Raw genomic sequence first — 26,811 nt, 5'->3', positions numbered from 1 at the left:
AAATTTCCCGAAAAACGAATTGGATTACAGCGGATATTTTCTGGTGCAAAATTTTATTTTAAAGTACTACTCATATTCAGTGGTAACTCAATAGAGTAGAATCTAGAAGCTTAGGTAGGAGCAAGGCAGCGAATTACACGTAATATTTAATTCTTCACAAATGCAAGTAAGAACTATATCCAAAGGATAAACGGAAAACAATTGCACCTTGCTCCAATTGTACTCTAACAATCAGGTAATGCTGTCACATAACTTTTACTTAAAAGTTCCTTGTATTGCTTTAGTAGTTAGTTGCATGTTAGCAATATCGCAGATTGTCAAATAAATCCTTTTGTTTTTAATATTTTTATTGTAACTTTTTGCTTCTTTGTAAAATTCCATATCAGTTTTTATATCAGTTGTTGGGAAGCGTATTCCTTCGTAGATTCTCATCTTAACAATACATATTTAAGGAGATATAATCCATGATGATCCTTATATTGTATAAATAGAATGTCTATCATATTGTTTAGAAATAATTCATTATATTCTTTAATAACGAATTCTATTGTTCGCGTTTTTGTATTTTTGGGAGACCACATATTGTTGTTTCAATAATATGCCAATTGGGACTATTTCACCGTATATCACTTACAATAGCTCTCTATGATTCCTTTCATCAAAGGTAATCTAATATTAAATTGAGCATTTAACTGAGGGCCACCCTTGGAATCAAAGCTTTAGATCGAATAATAGATTTTGGATCTGAACAGAACTTAATTATAAAATATAGCTATTTGGTTATTTCTGTAAATGAATTGAAAAATGGTTTTTATGATGACTTTTGTGGACTCTTTATTGGATAGTTAATTATTAACAATATCATTTGACTAAAATCATTAACTAATGCACTACTGTTGACCTAGCAACAATGTTTTACTTTCATTTTGTCAGCAATTTGAGAATTGGTAAATTTAGAATAATATGTATTTTGAAGATCCGTTTTCCTTTTCGTCTTAAATGTTTCAAATTAGCTTCCAGTTTTCAATAAATCCACTATAACTTTGTTGATGAATAATGAAGTTTGAAGGACAGTTACAGTGTTTGAAATATCATTAAAATATTTTTCAGATCTTCCGATGCTTGTTTTTAATGGAAAGAATAATTACAGTTCTGATATCTCAATTTGTAACACAAGAACTCACGATGATTGCTTGACAGTTTAATTAACCTATATCATAATTTAGCATATATTTTTATCATATAGAGGACTGAAGAGAAACATTTTTGATGGAAAACTAGAGAATTGTTTACAGACTAAAAACTTGCATGAGACGAGTTAACTGACTAAAGGAGTAAGCCAATTATAACAGCAAAAGATCCGACAAGAACTGCACCGGGGTAGTTATTGACAGCATTATTAGCTTGTTCGACAGAGACAACTTCCGAAGATGTAGCAGAAGTTGATTCAACTGAACTGATTGTTGTAGCTTCATCAGATATGTCTACAGCAGACAATGAAGATTCAGTTACTGGCTCTCCGATTTGGGTCGAACTACCTTGGGAATTCACTTCAGATACAGAATTTTGTACAGCAATAGTTGTTTCTGTCGTAGACTTAGTATCGTTGGTAGTATTTTCGTTAGCAGCAGCTTCACTGGTAGTGGTTTCTTTAGGTGTGGTTTCATTGGCGATAGTTTCTGGTACGGTAGTTTCTGGTACAGCAGTTTCTTGAGGAGTTGTTTTGTCTTCCTGAGGTGTTGTTTCAGGATTGCCAGTTTCTTCAGGAGTTGTTTCTGCAGTAGTGGTAACATCACCTGTGTTTGCGGCTGCAGAATCTAGTGCTTCAGTTAACGAAGCAGGGATCATCCAATATGGCTCCCAAACACCAGCAGAAGAACAAATCGAACTTGCTAAACTGGTAGCAGTAACAACTTCTGCTCCCTTACAACTTTCTGCAATACATTCAGCGATTAAGCCTCCAAATTGAGGCATGACACATAAACAGCCAGTATCCCAGTAAGGACAGGGGGTAATTCCAGTATTTTGCTTAACACAATCCTTGGCACAAGAAGGTAATTGATCATAGATCTTATCAGCAAATCCGTTTATGGAAGCTGTCTTTGCAACTGATGGATAGGTTGCATACGGATTATCATCGGCAGCGAGGACTGCTACAATAGATAAGGCAGTTGATAAAACGAATGTGGTTCTCATTTGGACAACTTGTGAACGAGGGACTAAGTTAATCGTCTTCAAAGATTTTGCTTATTTTCAATTTTACAAACAAATAAGAGGAATACCAAACCCTAATATATTAAATTTCTGAGGACCTATTATAATTCCCGGCATTTATTTTACGAGATTTTGGAATCGTTCAGTATCAGGGATTCCCAAGTTAGGGAGTTTACCAACATATCCTCATGTAGAAAGTATTCATTACATTTACCAAGAAATTTTTCGGAAATTATAGAACATGCAATTTTTTCTTTAATGGTCAATTCAATAATCGAAATCGGAAAAGGTATACCTTTTAAGTAATTTATTTGCCTTTTTCAATTCGATATCAGTTTGCTGTTTTATGCTTGGCAATATCCGACCTTTAGATTTATTTCACCTACTATCTACATTTCATTTTGAGGAAGTTCCGAAGTATACCATTCTAATTTATAATTTCAGTCTTAAATCTAATATGGTAACTTGAACTATACAGCTTTTCAGTTGTATTTTTTCTTGGAAGTCTACACTAAACGCAAGTTTTTTTTTCAATTAAAAAGGTGCATGTATTTTACTTTGTTCTGCTAACTCACAGTAACAATATTATTAAACTAAATACGCGAAAAGACATCCGACTAATGCCAAAGCACTAGTAGCCAAAGAAACAACACCATTGGCCGTTGTAGAAGAAGTTGCTGAAGTTGTCAAACTTGTTGAAGAAACAGATGAAACAGAAGAAATCGAAGAAATGGAAGATGAATCGTCGGATGCAAAAGATTTAGTAGTGGAAACTGTTGATGCAGTAGCGGAATTGCTGGACGATTTTTCTGAGCTGGAACTATCTGTTGGGATAGCAACAGCGGCAGCAACATTTCCAGCTGCCGAAGATAAAGCGGTAGAAATCGAAGCGGGCATCATCCAGGTGTTAGCACCAACAGACCAACACAATGAAGATGCTAAAGAAGTAGCTGAGACTACTTCCTCACCTTTACAATTTTGAGCTACACATTGGCCTACTAATCCTGACCATTGAGGCATAACACAAAAACATCCAGTATCCCAGTTAGGGCAAGGAGTGTTTCCCACATTAAATTTTACACATTCTTTAGCGCAATCAGGGAGCTTGGCATATATGGGATCAGCAAAGCCATTAATACTGGCTGTCTTTGGGACCTGGGGATAAGTAGCCCAGTTCTGAGCTAGGACAGCAGTAAAAACTAGCAAATATGAAACAATAAATTTAACAGACATCATTTTATAAACTCTGTACAGACCTTAAGTTTTGTTATTAATATTTCAATTTAAATTGAAATTTTGTTTGATTTAAATATTATCAATTACATCTAATGCTTTTTAAGAACTAAGAGATAATTAATAGTAGCTTAATTGAGATGATCAGATAATTTTAATTCTTGGCTCAACTCCGACCTCGGCAAAATTGATCCATTACTTCCCCTAATGTAGAATTACTTAACAAGCAATGCACATAATTGCAATAAGAAGCTAAATTGTGCAAAAACGATATTATGCCTTTAATGAAGTTAGTTCTCTTGTAAGCGATAACTCCTATTTAGCTTTATGGATATAGCAAAGAGCGATAACTCCTTCATGCTCGAATTTTTTTTCTTTTCTTTTTATGAAGCAGAAGCCCCCTCCATTGTTCCTAAGCCATTCAATTTTATCGAAAAGATCAGTGCACAAAGGCTCTTTGCCCAGAAATTTTGCAAGTTAATTTCTCTTCACAAATTCATACCAATGAAATTGAAATAGAATATATTACAGGTAAAGCCAAGTTAATTAATTAAATTTCCCTTTTATAACGTATATCTAGCGATCTTATTCCAAAAAAAAAAGTACATTCTCTGATTAGTCAAAACTTACAAGAGATCAGATTATCCTTGGTACAATTTATTTTTGAAAAGCCCCCTTGCAAAATAAAGGGTATTCAAATGGTTTATAACTGGAGCTTCTTCACTTATTTCTAAAAAAGGCATTTTTATACAATATCTCAGGATAGATATCATATATAACCTTTACAACAATGGCTGAAATTCCCTTTGATGTTCAATTCTTTGTCGAAAAGAATAGAAACAACAAGTTTGAATGGCTATCTTTTTTAATTTCTGCCATGTTATTTATTGGACATGGAGTTATATTCCATTGGATACCAAATATTTTAAGATCTAAAAGAGACACAAGTTCATTAAAGCATAGAAGCTATTTTAAATTTGTAAATGCCTGGGATTTTTGGACTGGTTGTGTTGCTTTTAAACTCCCTTATAGAAAGAAGACTTATTATTGCCAACCTAGTATCTTACTTCTATCGGCAATATTTCTTGCCATTAATTCTGCATTTATTGTAGTTGAAACGGCAGATTTGGATTACTTACCGAGATATTATATTATTAGTAAAAGAATCCTGCGAGTTGGAATTGGTAATTTACTAACATTGATGTTAATGACAGCTAAGAATGATATACTCGGAGCTATGTCCGGTTTACAGCACGACCGAATGATTTGGATACATATCTGGTTAGGAAGGTACATATGGACTTTGATCACTATTCATGTCATAATGGGATTAATCTATTGGCTAAAAATGGATTTTTTAATCATGATTATAATTCCTCCACAAATTTTTGGAATGATTTCTTATGGTTGCTTGTGCTTCTTAACTTGGGCAAGTTTGAGATTTATAAGAAAATTATCTTATGAGTTCTTCATAATCCAACACAAAATATTCTCCTTTATCATGTTGTTGTTGGCATTTTTTCATAATACTGGTAACAGAGCCATGGTTTTAATTTCCGTTCATTTAATCGTATTTGATCGAATATTAAGCAAGGTTATTTCTTTCATTCATAAAAGAAAGTCTCCAACAAAGGGTATATGCAGCTTCAAAAAGTTAGACGACGATACTATTTCTGTCACTATTCCAGTCAAGATGATGAAATTTAGTTACGATAAGTGGTATTCTGCATTTTTGCCAAAGATTGGTTTCTGGAAAGCTGGTCAACATATATTCTTAAATGTCCCTAAAGTAAACTTTTTCCAATTGCATCCTTTTACTATTGCCAGCCTTCCTGACTCGAAGCATATCAAATTGATTATTAGAAAGCAAAATGGTTTTACTAAGAAATTAATGAACAAGATTGAAAAAATGCAAACTGAAGATGAAGAACTAGGAACTGTCGTTAAACTTAAATGTACATTTCATGGACCCTATGGGGCACATTATCAGTCTTTACTATCATTTGACACCTCCTTATTCTTTGGTGCCGGGGCAGGAGCGGCTTTTGTATTTCCTGTTGCCTTAGATTTATTAAAAACAATTAAAGAAAGAGATGACGCTGAGGATTACTTGTACAGATCTACTGAGGCTAGAGTACACATAATTTGGGCTGTCAAGCGCCATGAGAACACTATATGGATGAAACATTTATATGACGAGCTTCAAGAATTTATTAGTAATGGAAAGTTAACTGTTCAAATACATTACACTCAAGAAGAAAAGGAATATACATCATCAAATTCGGAATTAGAATCCCCTATTGTAATGAGCCCGGATATCATCAGTAGCAAAGAAACCTGCAAAGAAACCCTTGTAAGATCTGCAAGCTTCGCTTCTAGTTCTACTGTTTCAAGTTTAGGACTACAAGGAGTGCAAGAAAATTATGGCCGGCCAAATTTAGATAGCATAATACAGGAACAGACTGCAGCATTAATTTCTGACAAACACACATCATCATATAAAGCATTAGCTGTTTGTGCATGTGGTCCACCTGAATTTACTGATCAAATTAAAGTAGCTTGTCAAGCCAACAGAAAGGTTAAGAATGCGCCAGATATTTATTGTTATACTGAAGTATTCTAAACTCTGTCTTTTGCAATATTATTTATTTATTATGTGTATATATAGAGTAGAATAAGAATACATATTGACATTGAAGATATCAATATATTAAAAGGCTACCAAATATGTTTCAATCTTTCTAATTTTGTTTGACCAATATTTCTATATTTAGTATTTGGCATCGACAACCAAAGCACAAGCGTAGCTGAAAATAGGGCAATACTCAGTGGGAAAACAACAAAGGTTCCAGCAAATTGAGAGATCAAGCCCACAAAAAATGGAAAGACTGCTCCACCAGATGACCCAAACGCTGTAGTTATTGTTAATGATACAATTTGAATTTTTCTTGGTAATAACCCTTCCAGAACTACATAAGTCATTAGTAAAGGATAAATTGGACCTATAGAAATACCAGCTAGAGTTATTGTAAGAATTTCTAGAGGTAAGCTAGGAACCAACCATGTCAATAGAAGAAATACAATGGCAGACACTGCAAGCAAGGAATTTCCTCTCCTTGCTCCAATTAATTTATGGATAAGTCTTGTGAGCACCAATCTCCCAAATGTGATTCCAAACCAATACCCTGAAGCAATATATCCAACAGAAGCTTCCTTATGTTGACGGAAATCTCTAAAATAAGTTGTTATCCAACCACCAACTGCAACCTCTGCTCCTTGATAAAACAATACAAAAAAAGATGTCATCCAGGTTAATTTGTTTTTAATTGCTTCTTTCATTAATCCACGTTCTACCGTTACATTTGTCAGATTAGTTGATTCTGCCATGTCCCAAGGTATCAATTCATCACCCTTTCTAATGAACGCATAATAAGTATTACCAGTATTAAATATCATTAAGCCGATTAAAATAACATAGTAATAATGCCATTTAATGCCCGCTTCAACAAAGGCTGTAGCCATTAATGGTGAAACCGATGCACCTAATCCATAACAGCCATGAAAATAGCCCAAAGCAGTCGAGGATTTTTCCAATCTACTAACAAACACATTAAATTGAGATACACAAATTCCAACTCCAATACCTCCAAAGAAAAACCCAAGCACTATAACTGGAAATTTCAGTCCAGACAGTACTAAGGAGTACATCACAATTGAAAAAATACATCCTATAGTAGTGGATTTTCTTCCAAGATGAGTTTGAATTTTACTTGCCAAAGCTGCAACAATGATATAACCCACAGCATTACTCAACCAAAGCAATGATGAAATACTGTATGATATATTATATTGTTCCTCAATATAATTCAATAAAACTCCAACTGATCCATCAGAACAACCTAAAGTAAAAACCCATATACAAGCTGTTATGACTCTATGCAAATTCCCAGGAGGGTTTGTAAATGATAATGGTCCTAATTCAGAAATGCTTTCCTCAACTTCAAAGTTCAGTATCAGTCCAATTTCTTCTTCTTCAGAAGTATCATGATGTTCGAATGCTATTTCATCAGTTTCTGTGGCCCTATATTCTAATGGTGGTCTTTTATCAAGTCCTTGTTTATGATTATGGGAAGAATTTGGGCTGGTGAAAGAACTTTTCTCAAAAGGGCCAATCTCTGTAATGTCATATGAATATGCATCTTTCGAATTTTCTATATGTGGATGATCTGTAAGCACCAGCATATTAATCAATTTGTTGGTATAATATTCTAAATCTATAAATTAATATGATATACCAAAAAAAATGAAGAACAACCAATTCTTATTTAAACAATTTAATGTTTTAATCTTGTATGCCTTCTAATCAATATTTCCTTCATCTCCATTACTTCTAAAAGTGTACCATTTGATTAATAATATTATTCCATGGAAAGATTTTATTATGGGGTAAACGTTTTAGTAAATCTTCCCGAGAAAATTGCAGGTTCCGCCTCAGGCAGAGTAGTATTTTTTCCGAGAATCTAACCTATACTGAAGATGACCATACAAACTAACCGTTGTTCTTTATCGTTACTTGAGACTTATTTGAATGACCATGAATTATAAATACGTTTTTCTTGGAGCATGGTTTCTAATAAGAAATTTCATCCCTAAATTTCTCGTATTATCATTAGATAATAGTCCGAAATTGCAATTATTACGATTAACTAAAACTTAAAAAATTTAATATTAAATAGATTATAATTAAATTAAAAACTCAAACAAAGAATTGAATAAACTAATTGTAACAGAAGAATTGAAAGTAAATAGATATTTATAGATATAAATTATACTGCGAATTTTATGTTTTGAATTAAAAGAACACGAGTTTGATCAGTTAATTTATTTCTTCGAATCATCACTAACCGTACCATTATCTGGACTTAAAGAACCCTTACCATCTACGGTAGTGCCTTCGATTTCTTGAGCTTCTTTAGTAGAAGCAACAGCCTTTAATTTAGCAATTCTGGCTTCAGTAGATCTAATTGGTTCAATAACATAAGGACTTTCTTCTGGGTTCTTATAATGTTCTTCAACATCACTGTCGTAGTAAGCAAATTCACCAATTTGAGCTAAATCAGTACCTAACATTTCTTCATCTTCATGTAATCTAATTCTTAAGAAAGGAATCTTATCCATGACATATAATAAAATGGCGGTGACAACAAATGACCATGAACCAATAGCACAAATTTCGGCCAATTGATAACCTAATTGTTCATAATGTCTATTCATCCATCCACCAGCAATTTGAGCTGATGGATCAGCAGCAACAGAACCATCTGAAGCAGCAACGTAATCGGCAGCAAATATACCTGTTAAGAAGGCACCAGTAGCACCACCGACACCATGTAAAGAAAAGACATCTAAACCATCATCAATACCTAAGATAACCTTAAGATCAACAGCATAATTACAAACGATAGCTGGAATAACACCAAAAATTGGAGCAGTATAAACTGGAACAAACCCAGCAGCTGGAGTAATACCAACTAAACCAGCAATGGCACCAGTACATAAACCAACAGTTGACCATTTACCGCCTAATCTGAACCAATCAACAAGCATCCAAGTTAACCCACCACAAGAAGCAGCTAAATTGGTGTTAACACAAGCATACCAAGATCTAATGGAGGCATTACCAGTGGAACCACCGTTAAAACCAAACCATCCGAACCAAAGTAAAACAGTACCTAAAACAATAGAAGAAACTGAATGAGGCTTATATTTTGGAACTTTACCACTGGCTAAAGGATCATGTCTCTTACCTAAAACTAAGGAATAAGCTAAAGCAGCAAAACCAGAGTTTTGATGGACTGGACCACCACCAGCGAAATCGTAAGCACCTAAGTCATACAACCAACCATTGGCACCCCAAGTCCAATAAGCAATTGGACAATAAACGACAGTTAACCAAATGAAAAGGAAAACCATCATAGGACCCAATCTTGCTCTTTCACAACCAGCACCAACCATTAAAATAGCAGTAGTAGCAGCGAACATACCTTGATAGAAACAGAATAACATATCTGGTAATGTGGTAACAGCAGATGGCGAACCTAATACATTTTTAAGAGCAAAGAAATCCATATTACCCAAGAATTTAGAGGAACCCTTAGCAAAAGCTAATGAGTACCCCCAAAAGAACCATTGGAAACACGTTAAACATGCTGCCATAATAGATGCCCATAAAAGAGACAAAGCATGCTTCTTTCTGGCTAAACCAGAGTATAAAAGACCGACCCCTGGAATCATAATCCAAACCAAGGCCCCGGCAACACCAATCCAAGCCATATCAGCCTTATCGAATTGAGCGTTCAAATCAGTGGTGAAAACATCACCACCTGGAGTATTCGACATTGTTGTGATTCTTTATTTTCTACTCTTCTCTAATATTAATGATTTGATAAAGAATTTTATTACCAATTTTTATAAGTTGAAGTTGAAGTTATTAAATCCAATCAATTTAATGATATTGATTAATTCCAGAGAAGAATTGACTTTAGGGAATTATTTGGATTCAATTACAAAAACTAATCAATAGTGATTGAGATAGGATAGTTATGAAAATAATAGATAGAAATAAATATATAAATTAAAAAAATATATATATAAATAAAAAGATTAATAAAACTAATTGAAAAGAGGGTATACGAGTCCATATATATATTCATTTAGGAATGTTAATAAAGTATCACGATATGCATTTTATTAATTATTGTTTATTTTGTTTTGATAATTAACCTACATATTATTAAAAATTATTTTTATTAGTATTAGTTAATAATTTAGATTCAATTGATCAATTCAATCAATTCGCCTATCCAATCCTTGCTATCCTATCCTATATTATTGTGAATATATGGAATTTACAACCTGTAATATTAGTCAAGAAAAAAATAACATTTGTAAATCTGTAAATTTATTTCCTAATTAGGACTTTATTAGTTATGTATCTACTTATCATCGGCCAATTAAATCTTGTAATCTCAAATGTTAAGGCTAAAAAAAGAAAAAAGAGAAACAGATGCTGCATTTATTTTTAATTAGACGTTTAGATAAGCAATATACAGGATATGATTCAATTCTTTAAGCTTTTAAAATGTATGTGTCACATCTTTGGAGCCGATTCCGCAATAAGATTTTACTTCGATAGAGTTCTAGTTTTGGGTATACGTTTGAGGCTAATTATCCTCGTAGGAAGATTAGTTTGCAATCACATGAATTGATTTAATGGATACCACAAAATTGTGTTCCTCCTGCTTTTAATTATTATTCAATAAATAGTAGTCAATAATATTGATTAAAGTAATAGCCTCATATAGGCGTAATGATACAGATTAAAAATGCAATTTTAATTATAACTATTCCCTTCAGCAGAATCCTCTCAACCGATAAATCATAACATGATTATAATTATCTTTGCTTACACTTAAGGATAGGCTGGGCAAAAAAAGTTCGTATCTGTTGAGATTGGATGCTTTTCATATGATACACTACTATTAGAATATCCTACTATTATTACTGGATATTGACTAATTTATTTTTTAAGTAAACGGTTTTATTAACTCACATTACTATTCACTACATTTTGCATACCTTCCAATGAAATAGTTTGGAGTACATTTGCCTCTTAAAAATGCCGTAAAGCGGCAGAAATCAACGAAAATTTTATTAATTCGTAGTGTAGCTAAGACTGTAAGATAAGAGAAAGTGAACACAAAGCAGCTAATGATTTTAAACGATTCATTGAGATAAAAGGAACACACACATATTGGTCCACAAAACAACGAAACATACACTACTAAAAAAATAAATGTGGTAATAAATTCATCCAATTAATAATACTATATTAATCACAAAAACGTTGTTTTAAGCTCATTAATCTTGACAGTTAAAGAGGAGCAATTAAAAACAAAATCAAACGGATAAAACTTGGCTTAACTTATATAATAGGAAGAAAATGAGTCAACCGCTACTCTAAACAATTCTAGGCTATCTTATCGCATTTATTAATTTCATTCAAATTGATTGGCTTAGCAAAGTTAGTTTGCATACAATAAGTTTGAAGAGGAGTGGTACTAAAGGAGGGGTGAAGATCTATTCATTTAATTTGATTCCTTGCGTTGCGTTACCGCAGAGCAGATAACCCTTTAATATTCTATTCTATATGAACAATAAACCGATTCGCATCGACTAGTTAGGAAACATTATTATTGAAATTTATTATTTCTCATGGCTTTGATTTGGCCACCTGCTTGACCATGCCTGAACTACTCCACAAGTCAGAATTTGCGTATTTTGAGTTGCATTACTAATTTACAGTTTTTCAGCTAATTTATCGTCAACTTTATTGGGAGTGGGTGTGTATCGATATCAATATAGTTTTCTTATTTAATTAATTATACTTTATTTATTACAATTATTCATTTGTATTAGTAGGTCCTTTAATACTAGCTTTTTTCTTTCTTATCTGTGCCAGTAAAAAGTCTGTTGCTTATCTGCTTTTTTTTTCTCAAATATGCCAAATTATAACCTGTAAAAGCTTAATTTCTAAACCGTAAATAACTGAATGTGACTCTTCCTAAATAGGAAACACTGACAGATATTCTTCAATGTGATAATGCATTAGAACATCCCTTACTTTGAAAATACTATAATAGTGGAAATTACATAATATTACAGTAGCAGTTAAGTGAAGATTCATCTTTCAAAGGTATTTTTAAAACATCTCCATGCGTGACAACTTTACTCCACTCTAATTCTTCAATTGACTGATAATTTACGAATAAATACCTTTTAATCCAAAGATATGAAATGAAAGTACCAGATATAAACTCTAGCAGCCAAGAATTTTATGTTGAGTTATTGTTTATATTAATTTATTGTTCCCAATAACATTTTTCTTGAATTGTGGAGAAATCTTACAGAAAATACTTTTCATTAGCAGATAAAAATTTTTCATTATCTCTTAACAGAAGATACATTCATAATAAGCTGACTTACGCATAAACTTATCAAAAGCCTATTTTATCTAACCATTGTAAATGATGTCATTTTAAGCCCCCCGATTATTTTCAGTGATATGGCTCCGTCAACGGTCCTTAAAAATTTGCATCTATCTAATATGAAAGAGATTAGAGTAGAATATCAACTTCATTAATTAATTAATTATGCTAATTATACAAAATTACAATAATTAAAGGATTATTATAATTAAAATAATGATAAAATAATGATAACAATGATAATAAGAGGATTATATTCCAGTAAGTGAAAATTTTTCACTTTTTCCACTTAATACTATACATTGGACTATCACTACCCCAATTGAACAAAAGAAACATTTGAATCAATATCTTGAACATATCCCATCTTGTGAAACTATTTTGATGTTACGGACATGCAACACCCCCCACCGAATTAAAGTAAACTCTGCTGCAAAATGTTAAGCGCGTGGGGTATAGCCCACAAATAATGTTTTTGGATGAGAATACTACTTTAAGTATATGCTGCAATATTTGATATCTATATTCTAGATATTTTGAATCACTACTCAATCAATTTGTCGGTCATTAAAGTCTCTCTATCTATTTACAAATTCAATTATAGTATAATAATGTTAAAGAGGCTAACTATTGTTTTTGAATAATAACCATTTCTGTATGGAAGCTTCCCCGTTAAGTTTGCCGAGACACGCCCCCCTCACGCAAAATAAAAACAGACGGTTAAATCGGTGAAAACTGACTATATTGTGAATGAAATATTTGAAAATTATCGGAGCAATTAACTAATTGTCGTAAATTGGTCTAATAACAATAGCCATTGAATTGAATTGAATTGAATTAAAGTTGAAACATTTAAGATGAGTAATTCTCCAGAATCATTTAATTATCCAACTCATATTTTAACTTCGAAAACTCCTGATCAGGCAGCTTTAATTATACCTAATGGTATTAATCAAACATCAAAGCTTGTTAATGATAGTGTATTACGTTGGTTTCAAGAATATGAATCAACTCTTCAGAATTATACTCTTGGATTGAAGGGATTAATTGAAAATGGTTCAACATTTGTTAGTAAAGATAATAATAATGTTAATAAAGATGGATTTACAAGAAATTGGAATTGTTTACTTACATCAATAAATACAGAAATTGAATCAAATGAAGCAGTTCGTAAATCTATTAAACGAGAAATTATTGGACCTCTTCGTGATTTAATGGAAAATGATGTAAGATTATCTGAGTTATTGGTTAATAGTCAAGAATTACAAGAAGTTAGACAGGGTTTAGCAGTTGGAGATTCAAATGCTGAAATGCAATGGAATTATAAAGCTCCTCATATTTTTGAAAATTTTGAAAATTTTAAAAAATATGAAATTCAATTATTATTTGATTCAATCTTAAATTTCTTTCAAGCAAGTCATGATAAATGGTCAAAAAATCTTGCTAATAATGAAAATTCAACTAATTATTTATTAGGTAGTTTCAAATTAAAACATGAAATGAATAATTACTTGAATTATGTTACTAATACTGAATTTCAACCAGTTACTGATGGATTCTTTAAGCAACAATTAAAACAACAACAATCTCAATTAAATTCAAGATCTCAACCAGTTGTAGATCAAAATAAGAAATCTAAACAATCAAAGAAGCGTAATTCTCATTTAAATTTGCATTTAAATCATAATCAACCACCTCCAGTTTCAAAGGAAGAATTAGACCATGATAATAATTCATTAATATCATCTGGTTCAAATACTAAACAAAAGAAAGGTTCAAGATTAAGTAGAGTTGGTTCAATGTTTAGTAGAAATAGAAATAAAAAGGGTTCAAAATTACAACCATCTGATACAATTCCTGAAAATGCTTCTATTTCAACTTCAAGAAATGATTTATCTAAATCTCATACAAGAAATTCTTCAATTCCACCTTTTGATGGTCCTTCTTCTTCTTCTCAACCACATTATGATCATTCACTTCCACCAACTCCTCAACCTCAACAAACTCCATCTGTTGCTCCTCAATATTATACTAAACCAAAAGCAGTTGAACCTACTACTCCTCAACTTCCTGCTCATACAATTGATAATGATGCGACTGATTCTCCAAATGTAGTTAAGTATAATGATACTGATTCTTCTGATGATGAAGATGTTGGTATTGGAGCTTCTCATAGGCAATCCTTATTAGAAAAGCATGATTTGGCTCCAGCTACTGCACCAACAGCTCAAGAAGAATTACCAACTAATCTTGCTCCTCCTGCAATTTCAAGTAATACTTTTATTAATAATCATACAAATGGAACCACTACTTCATCAGATGCTTTACTTTCTTTACCTAGATCAAGACAAAGTAGTTCTGGTAAATATAGTTTTGAAGTTGGTGATGATCAAAAACCAATTGCTGCAACACCAAGAACTGAACAATCAAATGTATTTGAAGATCTTCCTGAAAGAGATTCTTCAAAACCTGATTCATCATCCAGTGTTTATAATAATTCAATTGTTAATAACAATACATCTACTTCAATTTCAACAGGTCCAGGAATTGCTATTGGAGCTACTGCAGCCGCAGCAGCCGCCGGAGCAACCATTCTTGGTTTAAGTAGTCATGATTCTCAATCACAGCTTACACAACCTTCTCAGCTTCCATCACAAAAGAGTCTTCCAATTCCTCCAACTCCTCCTCCATCTAGAAAAGTTGCCCATCATCTAACAGATGATTTATCATCTCAACAACCAATTCAATCATCGCAACAAGCTAGAAGAATTACGTCTCAAATGTTTGCCAATGCTCCAGCTGCAAGAGAATCTGTTATTCAATCTCATCCAACTGGTGCTTCTACATTGATCAGTCAAGATACAGGTTTATCATTATCTTCTAAACATAATGATATATTTAAACATTTTGATTCATCAAAGGTTGAAGAATCATATGGATTAAATTCTTCTGTAGCAGAAGTTATAAATGCTAATTTCAAAGATGGTAATTTAGTTAAATCTCAAATTATTGGTGAAGTTGCCTTTACTTATAAACCTCATGAATCAGAATCAACCATTCCAGTTGATCCAATTCTTGTAAACATTCCAAATTCATATGATAAATTGATATTAAACAATACATTTGTGGAAAAATTAAATAATGATTCATTTAAAATAAATCCATCATTTATTATATCTAAAACTTTAGGAGGATTTAAATATTTAAAGGCAGTTGAAGAATCTCAAATTCCTATTTTAATTCAACAAGTATGGAAATTTGAAAATCATCAAGCTAGTCTTATGATAAATCTTAAATTAAATCCTACTTATTCAACTCCAATTGTATTAAGAAATTTTGTTGTATCTGTTGCTTTAAATAGTGATGTTCAAGTATCAAGTGCGTTATCAAAACCTCAAGGTGCTTTCAATAGAGATAAAAATAGAATAACTTGGAGATATGATCATCCATTAACTTTTAGTGGATCCGATGAAAGATTAATTGCTAGATTTGTAACTAATGGAATAGGTTCTGAGCATGAATCTGGAGTTCAAGTTAAATTTGAGATTGAAGATAGTCCAACTAAATTAACTACTATATATAACTCCGATAATTCTCAAGAAATTCCGGTGGTTAGAAATTTGGTTAGTGGAAATTATAGTGGACACTCTTAAATGATTAATTCATTATATAACATTTGTATTTGTATTATTTTTTATTTCAATTGTATGAAGGTAAATAGATTTTTCTATTACCTTCCCCTTTTGTTTTCTTCTACATATAAAAAAAATGGTTACTAAAACTAAAACTAAAACTAAAGCTAAAGCTAAAACTAAGAAATTTAATCATCCTTAGAAGGAGTGACTTTATCAGGATTTAATCCATCATAAGCCGATTGTAATCCAGATAATTGTTTCTTAAAAGTATCGATATCATTTTGTTTTAATTTAATAAGTTGTTTATACTTTTCAATTTCACCATCATCACCATTAGTTGATTCTCTAGCTAATAAATTTCTATAATCAGTTTCTTTTTTAACTAATTTTCTTACAATTGTTATAACAGTTCCAATAGCTACCATTAAATATAATACTGCACCACTTAAATAAAGATTTCTTTGAGAATAAAATTTAGTAGCTAATTGATCATAACTTAATTGAGCTCGAGCTTCTTTTGTTATACCAGCTGTAGTAAAATATGGATCATTATAACCATCAAGTCTTCTTAATCTATTAACACAATCTAAAAATTGAAGAATTAATAAAATTATAGTAAATACAACTCCAACTTTAAAATTTTGAGATTTTTGTAATACAAATGTAAAATCAATTATTTTCTTTCTAATAGGATATGGTAATGGTAATAATAATACTACTAAAGTTATCATTTGAATTACCATAGCTCCAAATACTAAAGACAATTGAATACTCATTTTATTTATTTTAACTTACTTATATGATTCTGATCTTATTATAACTATTACTAAACTCTGTTATTAATCAGATTAGTTTCAATTGTTTGTAATTGTATTGCCTTCGCCTAATTAAGGTATTAGAACCGTTGTTCAAAGGCTGATGGTAATGTGAAATTTTTCTCCTGCATATGATGCCCCTGCATTTTTTTATTTTTGTATGATTTGTACAATTGCAAAAAAAATCTATGACGTATTTACATATTACTATATATTATTATATATTATTATATATTATAATTATAATTATAAACCAGTTACTTTACGAGCATAATTATAAGCTATAAAACTGAATAAAAGTATGGCACATACGATCCCCCAAAACCATTCAAGTCCATCATATTCTTGTCCTGGTACTACACAATTCATCCCCCATAATCCAGTTACCACATTAATTGGTAATACAATTGTACCTAAAATAGTAATTTTACCTAATACATCATTAGTATCATTATTAACTTTAGTCATATCAATATTAATTTGAGCTAAATAATTAGAATGAAATCTAGCAAGTAATTTTTCATAATGATTTAATGATTGAATCATTGTAACAATATGATCTTGAATATCACCTAAATACATTCCAATTTCTGCTTTAGAATCTTTATGATGTTCAGTCATTGATTCAGAAAATCTTTTACTAAATCCTTTAATAACATCAGCTTTTGAACCTAAAAGTCTTAAAACTGACATAACTCTTTTACGACATTCACCAATTCTACGTAACATATCTCCTTTACGTTTCCATCCTAATATTCTTGATGAAGTAGTTGTAGATGATTTTGATGAAGTTTTAGAACTTACTGATGCTGGTTTCCGTTTAAAAAATCCTCCAGTACCAACATTATGATCTACTGTAGATTTAGATCTTTTTCTCCAATGGAAAACATTAGCATTGGTATCTTGAACTTCAGCAGCTCTTTTGGTTCTTCTCATATTTTGATGAAATGGTTGAGCTGCAATTGGTTTTTCTTCATCATCTGAATCATCATCTGAATCATCATCTGAATCTTCCCCTGAATGCATTTTTAATATAGCATCTTCAATTGAATTCACTTCTTCTTCAATACTTTCAATCATTGGAGCAAATGAATCAGTTATATCATCTATTAATGCATATGAAATCCAATCGGCTGTAACAGTAAGATATTCTTTTAATAATCGAGCTCTTCTTCTAACATTAATTGGATGAGGAGTAGCTGAAAAATGGAATGTTATAACTGCATCTTTAAATACAATCATATACATATTTAATGGCAGTAATTCACCTTCTCTAATCTTTTTAGTTCTAGATTTAACTGTTGAATCTTTGGTTGGAGCTGGCATAATTGAAGGAGCTCTTGATCTTGACTTATTTGATCTCATACCTACTAAATTCTTAAAATATGACCAAATTCCGGCTTTACGTTCTTGAGATCCAAATATACTATTAGTATCACTAGCATTATCATACATTTCTTGAAGTTTATTCAATTTCTTTTCATGTTCTTTAGCTCTTGCTTTACGTCTCTCATATACAATATCAAATGAAGTAAAACAAATAAAATAATAAGTTTTAAATAATTCTACTTTTTCACGAGTTTCACCTAAAAAGATATCTTCTGTGGTTAAAGGATGAATTCCAAAAGTTTTTGATAATACTTTCATCTCTTCTTCTGTAGGATCTAATACATCAAGCCAAAATGGTTGAACATATGTATGTTCTGAAACTGATCCTACTGTGGTTCCTGGTACAGGAGTTTCAGTACCTTTTGAAGAAGGAATGGCTCTTAATGATAAATTATTGGCGATATTTGTACCATTTATTGAAGTTTCAGGAGCATTCGAATTGGTAGGAACTTGTAATTGAACAGTTGAACTATTAGTAGTAATATTACCATTTATATTATTTGTATTATTTATAGTATTAGTGGTAGTATTAGTAGTGGTATTGTTATTAGTAGCATTATTATTAGTATTATTATTAATTATCGAAGGTGACGCAAGATTTCTAACACTTGCTGATGATGGAAATCTTGATATAGGTTGAGCATAATAAGAAGGTTGAAATAATTCTTGTAACTTTTCATAAAGTGATAAATCTTCTTCATCCTCTTCTAATTGTTCTTCTTCAAAATCATTCTCAAGATCATCTAAATTCCTTAAAAGTGGTTCTTCATTCATTTCAAATAATTTATTTTGATTTTCAATCCTTTCTTCAAGATTGTTTGCTTCAGCGACTAATAAACCACTTATTGAAGGTGAATGAATTGTCTTATCTAAATCTTCTCTAAAATAAGTATATCTACATAATTTTCCATCAATCTTTCCATTCTTCAGATTATATTTGGTTGGTATACCATTTTTATCACTTGTTCCCTTTGGACGATTCAAAATAGTTGGAAGAATTTCTTGTTTTGATTTATCCCAAGGTTGGATTGGAGTTGGACGTACTCTTAAAGAATCTTCAACCAGATTTAAAGATGCTATTTCATCAACATGGAAATTTTGTAATAAAGGGGTTGATTCAACAACTTTTTGTTTAGGTGACCCTCTTTCTAATGGCAGAACTGATTCAGCAATTGGTTTTCTGGCTATAGGATGATGGAAATTAACTAAAGGACGTTGTGATTCAAATTGAGGAGAAAGTGAAGAAGACATTCCTGACATTGGAGATGTTGGCCTTTCTAAAGCTCGAGCTTCATTATCAATTTCTTCTTTAATAAATTCTTCTAATACTTTCAAATCTGGCCATTGATATTCTGTTTCACTTTTATTCATGGCAGCAATATGTTCATAATAATCTGGGAAACAAACATCATCTAAGGAAGTTGAATCACTTGAATGATCAGATGATGGATTAGAACCTCCAAATTCCATTGAATTTAATGAATATTGATCACTATCTTCTCGTTCAAATGTATTTCCTTCATGATGTTCAGAAGACCAGGATTGTGCATGGGTTAATCTTCTTTGTTCTTTAGCATATTCATCCATATCTAAAGTAATAGAACCAAATTTCCCATTGGCACTATTACCAATGGTAGGAACGGCAGGAGCTGAATTAGTGATATTATTTAATTGTGGTTGAGTATTACTATGATATAATAAATTCTGAAGATTCTTATTTGTCAAAGGTAAAGTTGTTTGTCTTCGAGTTTGAGGGATATTATTTTCATGATCATCAGATTCAGCACTGATATCTGTTGCTCTTCTTAATTTCAGTCCAGCACCATTACCAATTGTAGAATTATCAAGGACGTTATTTAAATGTGTAGGACTTGAACCTCCATGACCCAAAATATTTTGTTGACTACTTCTTCTTCTAGCTCTTGCAGGTGATGAATGTAAATGAGCTAAATCATTATATTTTCTATGATCAATATAAGCTCCACCAGCTCCAGGAATACTACTAGCAACTGATCTATTATCAGTATTAGAATTAGTTTCTACATTAGATGATTTGGTTGTAACTCCTGTTGTAGCAGCCAACTCAGTTGAATGATGATGTCTTAATAAACTATGATGAAGTGGTGAACTAGGTTGATTATGATCGTTCAAATTGATCTGAGATGATGTAGAACCTTCCTCGGATGGAGTCAATTCAATATAATTGGCAGAAGGGAATGCCTTTCTTTTCCCCTTAGGTTTTCCTGACATAATATGTATACATATATATAATAATTATACAATACTCTAAGAAAATATAATGCTAATTTAATTAACCTGATATGTATTCGAACATCATGATGTCCACCATATTTAGCAATCTATATCGCACTAAGAAAAAAGATAGGCAAGTATTACTTTACTTTTGTGCCTTAATTAGGCTCAATGCCGTAAGACTAGTGGTGCTGCAGAAGTTTGTTTACTATAATAGGAAATAGAAAATAGAAAAAGCAAAGTATTTTAATAGAAAATGTATATATGTAGTATATATGTAGCAGAGTTAATGAATATGTTACTGGGTTAATTTATTTATTTATTACCAGTACATCGGGACAGGGCTTATGACTAAATCAAAAGTTTATGCGATTTTGTGATGTAACTTATGCTATACATGTATTTGTCTGGGTTATACAACGATTTTGTGCCATAGCTGGGTAGCAATAGTTAGAGGGGTATACACTATATGGTGAACTTGTACTTATTAAGGGTTAAGGACACTGAACCTTACTTGGTTTAAGTGATGGGATCAGTACTACTCTAAAATGAAGCAATCCCTGAAGAATCCGGGGTAATTCAATTCTTCTACTACATTTTGTTTATATAAATAATGAAAAGACAAATGCACTAACACATCCGCTTACAAATCCTTTCATTCACTAACTAAGCAGATATATATTCTATTATATATTTATGTGGTTCGAACTAGTTATCAATGGTGTATCTGAATTACTCGTATGCATCTTCATCACTTTCTTCCTCTTCCTCGACTTGTGGTGGAGCTGCAGCTGCAGCAACTGCTGGCTTTTTAATTTCAGGAGCTGGTTCCTTCTTCTTGGGTTTTTCATCAAGTTTAGCTTTCTTAGCAGCAGCAGCCGTTATACTTGCTACAGTACTAGATCTACCATTTAAAGTATCTAACGCGTTTTGTATTTTATTGGTAGCTTCCAATAATTTATACCAAGTATCTTCAGTTAATGATATCCCCTTCTTACCTGGTCTCTTTTCACCAGAGTCTTTGTCTATGTAAAATTCTCGTATATCAACAAGGTTAATATTATTAAATTTTCGAATTGTGACTTGCTTTTTCTTATCTAATTCAATGGTTACTTCTTCAGATGAAGATCCACCTGCATTAGAGGATCCACTACCTCCTCTGTTAGAAAATGTCCTCTTGTTATTATATGCCATGGTATCTATGAATCAATTGAATGGTTATTAATTAACTATTAAGATGCATCTGTAGTGAACAATTACTTTTGAAATTTTTTGGTGCAACTCAATTTTTGATCAGGACGCGACATACATACTTAATAACTTAATACCCATTAAATAACATAAGAATATATATTTTATGAAGAAGTGAATAAACAAATTGTAATAAATAAGCAAGCGTCTCGTTCTATAAATTAGCACTTAATAAACTAAAATAAATTAAATTAAAATAAATTTGAATTAACGACCATCGATTCCACTTGGCCATGTCTCATTGAAATGCTTTGCACCCAATAAACTCTGAACTCTTTCAATAATTGGTTGGTCCTTAATATTTATATTGTTTTCATTATTCTTGACCTGCCAATAACTCTTGATAGCAACATCTAATTCTTCCAAACTAGATACACCTAAAACAATAGACGTTTTAGAATTCCATTTAGATACTCCATAAGAGTCAACGTCTTCAGATCCAGTCTTAAATAACCATTCTCTAAGAGCAAATCTAGTAGATAAATCTGCTAATTCTAAATCATTATAATCCTCCTTTAATATATTAGCAATTTCATGGACTTTATCTTTCAAAGCTTGAGGAGCTGGATGAAATGCGTGGGTCTTTTGAGATCTTAATAATGACATACTTAAAATTGAACCATTTGATAATTTCTTGATATGACAATCAGTAAAAAATTTGTCATAATAAATAAATAGAGTATCATTTTGTATACAACCATTTGAATAAGATAAAACTGCATCAAGTGGTCCAATCTCTGGACTTTTAGTTGCTCCAAGGGCAATTTTATATAAGAATTTAACTGGATAACCAGAGATTCCAAAGTTTAAAATTAATCCTTCATGTTTTAACTGTTTTAATTCCTTTAATGCTTCAAAAATTTGATCTTCTTGAACAAATTCGATATCATGCATATAAACAAGATCTAAATAAGTTGTACCTAATCTTTGTAATGATCTTTTAACGGAATTTCTAACATTTTCACGTGAATAATCAAAATCATCTAATTTAACTCTTCCAGCTTTTGTACATATATAATAAGATTGTCTATCGATATCAAGTTCTTTAAGTGCTTCACCAATAATTATTTCTGATGGACCATAATAAGGAGATGTATCAATAGCATTTAAACCCTTTTCAAAGGCATTCCTTAATATTTCTTTAGCTGGTAAACTACGAGGGTCATCGGAATATTGAGTATTAAACACTGCACCACCAATAATTAAAGGTGGTAAATTGTTAATAGAGTGAGGTCTTTTAACCTCAAGAGCTCCTATAGGAGTAGGATCAACTGTCATGTTGTATATTGACTATATTGACTATATTACTGTTGATAGAAATAGTTAACAAAGCAATTTTTCACTTGATTGAAATAGAGCCATATAATTTATCGGTGATGCAAAATTGCGATACAGGAGAAAATGCTTAGTCATACCACAGTTTTTTTATAATACAAAATAAAAAATTATATAGTTACATAATAAATATACTGTTAAAAAATAGAATTATTTTCTTCTAAATAATTACCAGGTACTAAACCCACTTTACCAATGTGGTCCTGACAATTGTCGGCTAATTCACACACAAACCAATTATCTGCTTGTTTATGAAGGATATACATATGCCAATTCTTCTTAAAAAATAATTCACCATCTTGTTGTGGTTTATATGAATATTTGGCTCTAGCTTTTATAATATAGGGACTCTTTGTAATTGGAGTAATTTGTTTAATTATATTTGGTTTTTGAGGACTTATAATTGAATTTAAATCATTATAAGATGTAGTTGGTAATTTCAGCAATGAACGTCGATGGAAATGTTGATGAGGTTTATTATTAGAAACTTCATCAATCATTGATTTTGGTCTTTCTTTCCTATAGTTACTTGGTGAATTAAAATTAATTGAATCATATCTTGTAGCTATCTCTGTTCTATCATCAACATAATCTGATTGAGCTCTTGTTTTGTAAGGGGTAGTAGGTTCAGTTTCACTTTGATATTGTTTATATTTATCTTCATGTTCTCTTGCTAATCTGACTGATCTTCTATATTGATTTACATCACCATTTCCACCTGATGATAAATCTTCTAATGCTTTTGCAATAAAATCAATTGAAAAATCTTTCATGATAGGTACTTTTGTTGGCTTAACTACTTCATTTTCATCTTTTCGATTATTACTACTTGCAGTCAGTCTTTCTCTTGACATTTGATTAATTTGTTCTTGGAAATCGTTTAATTGTTTCAGTTTTCTTCTAGGAGATGACCAAGTTCTTCCTTCATTAGAATATGTTGAAGAAGTATGAGCATGACCATTACCAACAGAATAATTTGTTGGATTAGAATAATTGGAATTGGTATAACCATTACTATTTACAGATCCTTTCTCTTTATTAATAGAAAATACATCATTTTTGTCATCTTCAGGACTTGAACTATAGATTGAACTAGCTTGATGAAGTTTATTCTTGGTAGCTGGTGCTTGTTGAAGAGGTAATGAACTTATATTAACTTTTGTTGGTGAAGGTGTTGCAGGTGGTAATTGAGGAATTGGTTTGTCCTTATAATTAAGAGAATTTGAAGAATATGCTATATTTATTGAAGAAGGTAATTGAGGATGAGGAGACAGTTGTTGAGGTTTTGGTTGAGGAGCTCGATTATTAACTGCTTGTGATGCTTGTGAATATGTTGAATAAGTTCTTGATAATATAGATTCAATTTCTGGATCTTCAAAATTAGCAATATCAAAAGTTTCTTCTCTTACAGCAGAATCATCAAATCCATTTCTATAATCAATAAATGTATAACTTTTCAATATCTTATTCCCAGTTCCATACATTTTACTGAAATCTTGTAAATCCTTTTGAGGTTGGATTTTAGCAAGAGTTGATCTTGCTACATCAACAGCTTGATCGTTATCAACACAAAGGGTAGCAATATTATTACAAAAATTAAAACAATTAACTTTACATAATTGAATTCTTTCAATTTCTAATTTATAAAAATCTTGAAGAGCCATTGACCAATCACAATTATAAATATCAACTAATTCATTATAAGCTTGTAAATTCATAGTATAATCTTCCTCAACTTTTCTAGCTGAAGATTGAAGTTTACGTAAATTAGTTTCATTCTTTTCTAATTCCTTTCCCCAAGTAGTTTGAACTGTTAATTTCATTGATTTTATTGAAGAACAATTTTCTTGATATATTCGTTTACTATTTTGAAGACTCTTATAAGCAGATTCCAATTTTGAAATTAATTTATTCATATGATGCTCAATCTTTTGAACTTTCCTTTCATATATCTTATAAAAATTTTTCAAATTCTCTTGATTAATAACATCAACCGATTTTATAAATTTATAATTATGTTGAACCATAGTTTGATTCTCCATAGATAATTTATCTATAGCAATTTTTAAACTCCCTGTTTCTCGAGATCCAAGAACATATTTTTGATTTAATTTATCAAGTCTCTTGGTATATTCCTTTTCAATATTTATTCTATCTTCATAATAATTAAGAATTTCTTGAATAGTTTGTAATGAATCTTTCATTCGAGATATAATAGTTTTATAACCTGTTTGACTTGGAGTTCCCCAAAAATTATTAACTATATTAATATTATCCATTAAATATGGAGAATGAGTATCTCTTCCCATTATGACTTTATATAATGATATTTAATTAGTATGTTTTTAATTATGATTAATGCTATGAATTATATTTATTTATTTATGATATTGATATTTATTTTAATATTTAATATTAATATTAAATTTATATTTATAGTTATAAGTTGAGCTTTTTACAATGTAAGCATAAGTGAGTCAATGCTTAGACCCTTTAAGAAATTTCAAAAGTATTAAATCCTGTAAAATTAATAGTACTAGTGTATAAACAGAGTTGGTTAATTAATTTGACGGATAGGTGAAAAGAAAATGTTTTTAGTTAATAGTGTGTATAGTTTGTGTATAAAATGTCCCAATTAGGAAAAGCTGATACAAATTGATTTTTGTCTTTGTGAAATGGACCACTTTGGTAGAACGATTTAGGTGAGATGTCAGTAGATGCAAATGCAAAAAAGACACCGAACTACATTACTTACAGTTTATATATTACAATAACAATTAAGGTTATAACGGAATAGAGTATAGACATATATATTTAGAGAAATATAGACATATAGACATATAGACAAATAGACATGTAAAATTTCATTCTTATGTACCGGTAGCAATAATTCTGATAGTCTTCTAAGTCGCAGCCGAATTGAAACAGACAGAGAAAACGTTGTGTTCTGTCTGAAAACCGAAAACAAATTCTAACATCTACTAATCTCAGTACACTCTTAACCACCCATATGTCACATGCATCCAGCTTATAATAAGCTGCAGCAGTTTAGTTAACAAACTAATTTTGAAAAGGCTTTTCCCTCGAAGTACTAATATTTCCATATATTAAACAATGGCTGCAGAATGATGTGCTTGTGTGCAGGCCCTCAGACATATCCCCTGAAATTTAGTCATTACACTGAAATTGCAATGACTTCAATTCCAATGGTACATATATATATCCAGACCTAAGTTGTAGAAAGTTGTATATTAGTAGGTTAGTAGTTAATTAAGGTGATATTTTTTATTAATTAATACTTTAAGGCTTTTAACCTTTTCATTTATTACGAAATCAATCCATCTATCACGATAAAGTGTTAAAACCAACTAACAATGGTGAATCTATTTTCTCGTAGGGTATGTATTATGTTGAGAGTACCAAGTGTCACATGGGGTAAGTATAAAATTACTAACTAGTGTAACCAATTTTAGCGGAAAAATGATTCCTACCAAGGCTTTGCGAAGTATAATCATGAGATCAATCATTATCAACAGCAGAACACTGTAGCTGGCTTGCCTAATTCCAGTGCTACTCGAAGTCAATCATTTGCTAATGGTGCAGGTCAAGCTGCCGTAGCAGCTCTCAGACTTCATCAAC

General features: G+C 31.2%; 11 protein-coding genes across 11 annotated transcripts; 2 read left to right on the top strand and 9 right to left on the bottom strand. All coding sequences in view use genetic code 12, as the record gives it.

The window, feature by feature from the left end:
• Positions 1-879: 879 nt before the first annotated feature.
• On the bottom strand, positions 880-2,499 carry RJT21DRAFT_37533 (CFEM domain-containing protein). The gene is made up of 2 exons (XM_064884360.1): positions 1,801-2,499; positions 880-1,743 (listed from the first exon to the last, which is right to left on the bottom strand). Exons 1-2 carry the CDS (start codon positions 2,194-2,196, stop codon positions 1,327-1,329), a joined length of 813 nt encoding a protein of 270 aa, XP_064738981.1. The 5' UTR covers positions 2,197-2,499; the 3' UTR covers positions 880-1,326.
• RJT21DRAFT_37510 (CFEM domain-containing protein) lies at positions 2,500-3,612 on the bottom strand. Its single transcript, XM_064884359.1, has one exon. The coding sequence runs from the start codon at positions 3,448-3,450 to the stop codon at positions 2,803-2,805; it is 648 nt and encodes a 215-aa protein (XP_064738980.1). The 5' UTR covers positions 3,451-3,612; the 3' UTR covers positions 2,500-2,802.
• Positions 3,613-4,237: 625 nt separating this feature from the next.
• Positions 4,238-6,162, top strand: FRP1 (Frp1p; the record flags this gene model as incomplete). Its single annotated transcript, XM_064879830.1, has 2 exons — positions 4,238-5,771; positions 5,865-6,162. The coding sequence occupies 2 exons, from the start codon at positions 4,238-4,240 to the stop codon at positions 6,068-6,070; spliced, it is 1,740 nt and encodes a 579-aa protein (XP_064738979.1). The 3' UTR covers positions 6,071-6,162.
• Positions 6,163-8,122, bottom strand: RJT21DRAFT_120786 (MFS transporter; the record flags this gene model as incomplete). The annotated part of the gene is made up of 1 exon (XM_064881855.1): positions 6,163-8,122. The coding sequence occupies exon 1, from the start codon at positions 7,687-7,689 to the stop codon at positions 6,166-6,168; it is 1,524 nt and encodes a 507-aa protein (XP_064738978.1). The 5' UTR covers positions 7,690-8,122.
• An 86-nt stretch (positions 8,123-8,208) lies between these two features.
• On the bottom strand, positions 8,209-10,057 carry MEP2 (ammonium permease). The gene has a single exon (XM_064881854.1). The coding sequence runs from the start codon at positions 9,844-9,846 to the stop codon at positions 8,329-8,331; it is 1,518 nt and encodes a 505-aa protein (XP_064738977.1). The 5' UTR covers positions 9,847-10,057; the 3' UTR covers positions 8,209-8,328.
• A 3,136-nt stretch (positions 10,058-13,193) lies between these two features.
• On the top strand, positions 13,194-16,231 carry RJT21DRAFT_37493 (uncharacterized protein). The gene has a single exon (XM_064884357.1). The coding sequence runs from the start codon at positions 13,352-13,354 to the stop codon at positions 16,145-16,147; it is 2,796 nt and encodes a 931-aa protein (XP_064738976.1). The 5' UTR covers positions 13,194-13,351; the 3' UTR covers positions 16,148-16,231.
• RJT21DRAFT_37494 (uncharacterized protein) lies at positions 16,232-17,084 on the bottom strand. Its single transcript, XM_064884358.1, has one exon. It carries the CDS (start codon positions 16,903-16,905, stop codon positions 16,315-16,317), a length of 591 nt encoding a protein of 196 aa, XP_064738975.1. The 5' UTR covers positions 16,906-17,084; the 3' UTR covers positions 16,232-16,314.
• A 50-nt stretch (positions 17,085-17,134) lies between these two features.
• Positions 17,135-20,654, bottom strand: MNR2 (putative Mg(2+) transporter). The gene has a single exon (XM_064881853.1). The coding sequence runs from the start codon at positions 20,581-20,583 to the stop codon at positions 17,191-17,193; it is 3,393 nt and encodes a 1,130-aa protein (XP_064738974.1). The 5' UTR covers positions 20,584-20,654; the 3' UTR covers positions 17,135-17,190.
• A 216-nt stretch (positions 20,655-20,870) lies between these two features.
• RJT21DRAFT_37486 (chromatin-binding transcription coactivator) lies at positions 20,871-21,912 on the bottom strand. Its single transcript, XM_064884356.1, has one exon. It carries the CDS (start codon positions 21,778-21,780, stop codon positions 21,319-21,321), a length of 462 nt encoding a protein of 153 aa, XP_064738973.1. The 5' UTR covers positions 21,781-21,912; the 3' UTR covers positions 20,871-21,318.
• On the bottom strand, positions 21,913-23,233 carry RJT21DRAFT_37485 (D-arabinose 1-dehydrogenase (NAD(P)(+))). The gene has a single exon (XM_064884355.1). It carries the CDS (start codon positions 23,113-23,115, stop codon positions 22,045-22,047), a length of 1,071 nt encoding a protein of 356 aa, XP_064738972.1. The 5' UTR covers positions 23,116-23,233; the 3' UTR covers positions 21,913-22,044.
• Positions 23,234-23,309: 76 nt separating this feature from the next.
• Positions 23,310-25,451, bottom strand: HOF1 (formin-binding protein; the record flags this gene model as incomplete). The annotated part of the gene is made up of 1 exon (XM_064885418.1): positions 23,310-25,451. The coding sequence occupies one exon, from the start codon at positions 25,449-25,451 to the stop codon at positions 23,310-23,312; it is 2,142 nt and encodes a 713-aa protein (XP_064738971.1).
• Positions 25,452-26,811: the final 1,360 nt, after the last annotated feature.

This window comes from Scheffersomyces amazonensis (assembly GCF_036850825.1).
Source record: "Scheffersomyces amazonensis strain UFMG-HMD-26.3 chromosome Unknown RJT21scaffold_3, whole genome shotgun sequence".
NCBI lineage: Eukaryota > Fungi > Ascomycota > Pichiomycetes > Serinales > Debaryomycetaceae > Scheffersomyces > Scheffersomyces amazonensis.
This window is presented reverse-complemented; position numbering and strand designations above follow the sequence as displayed.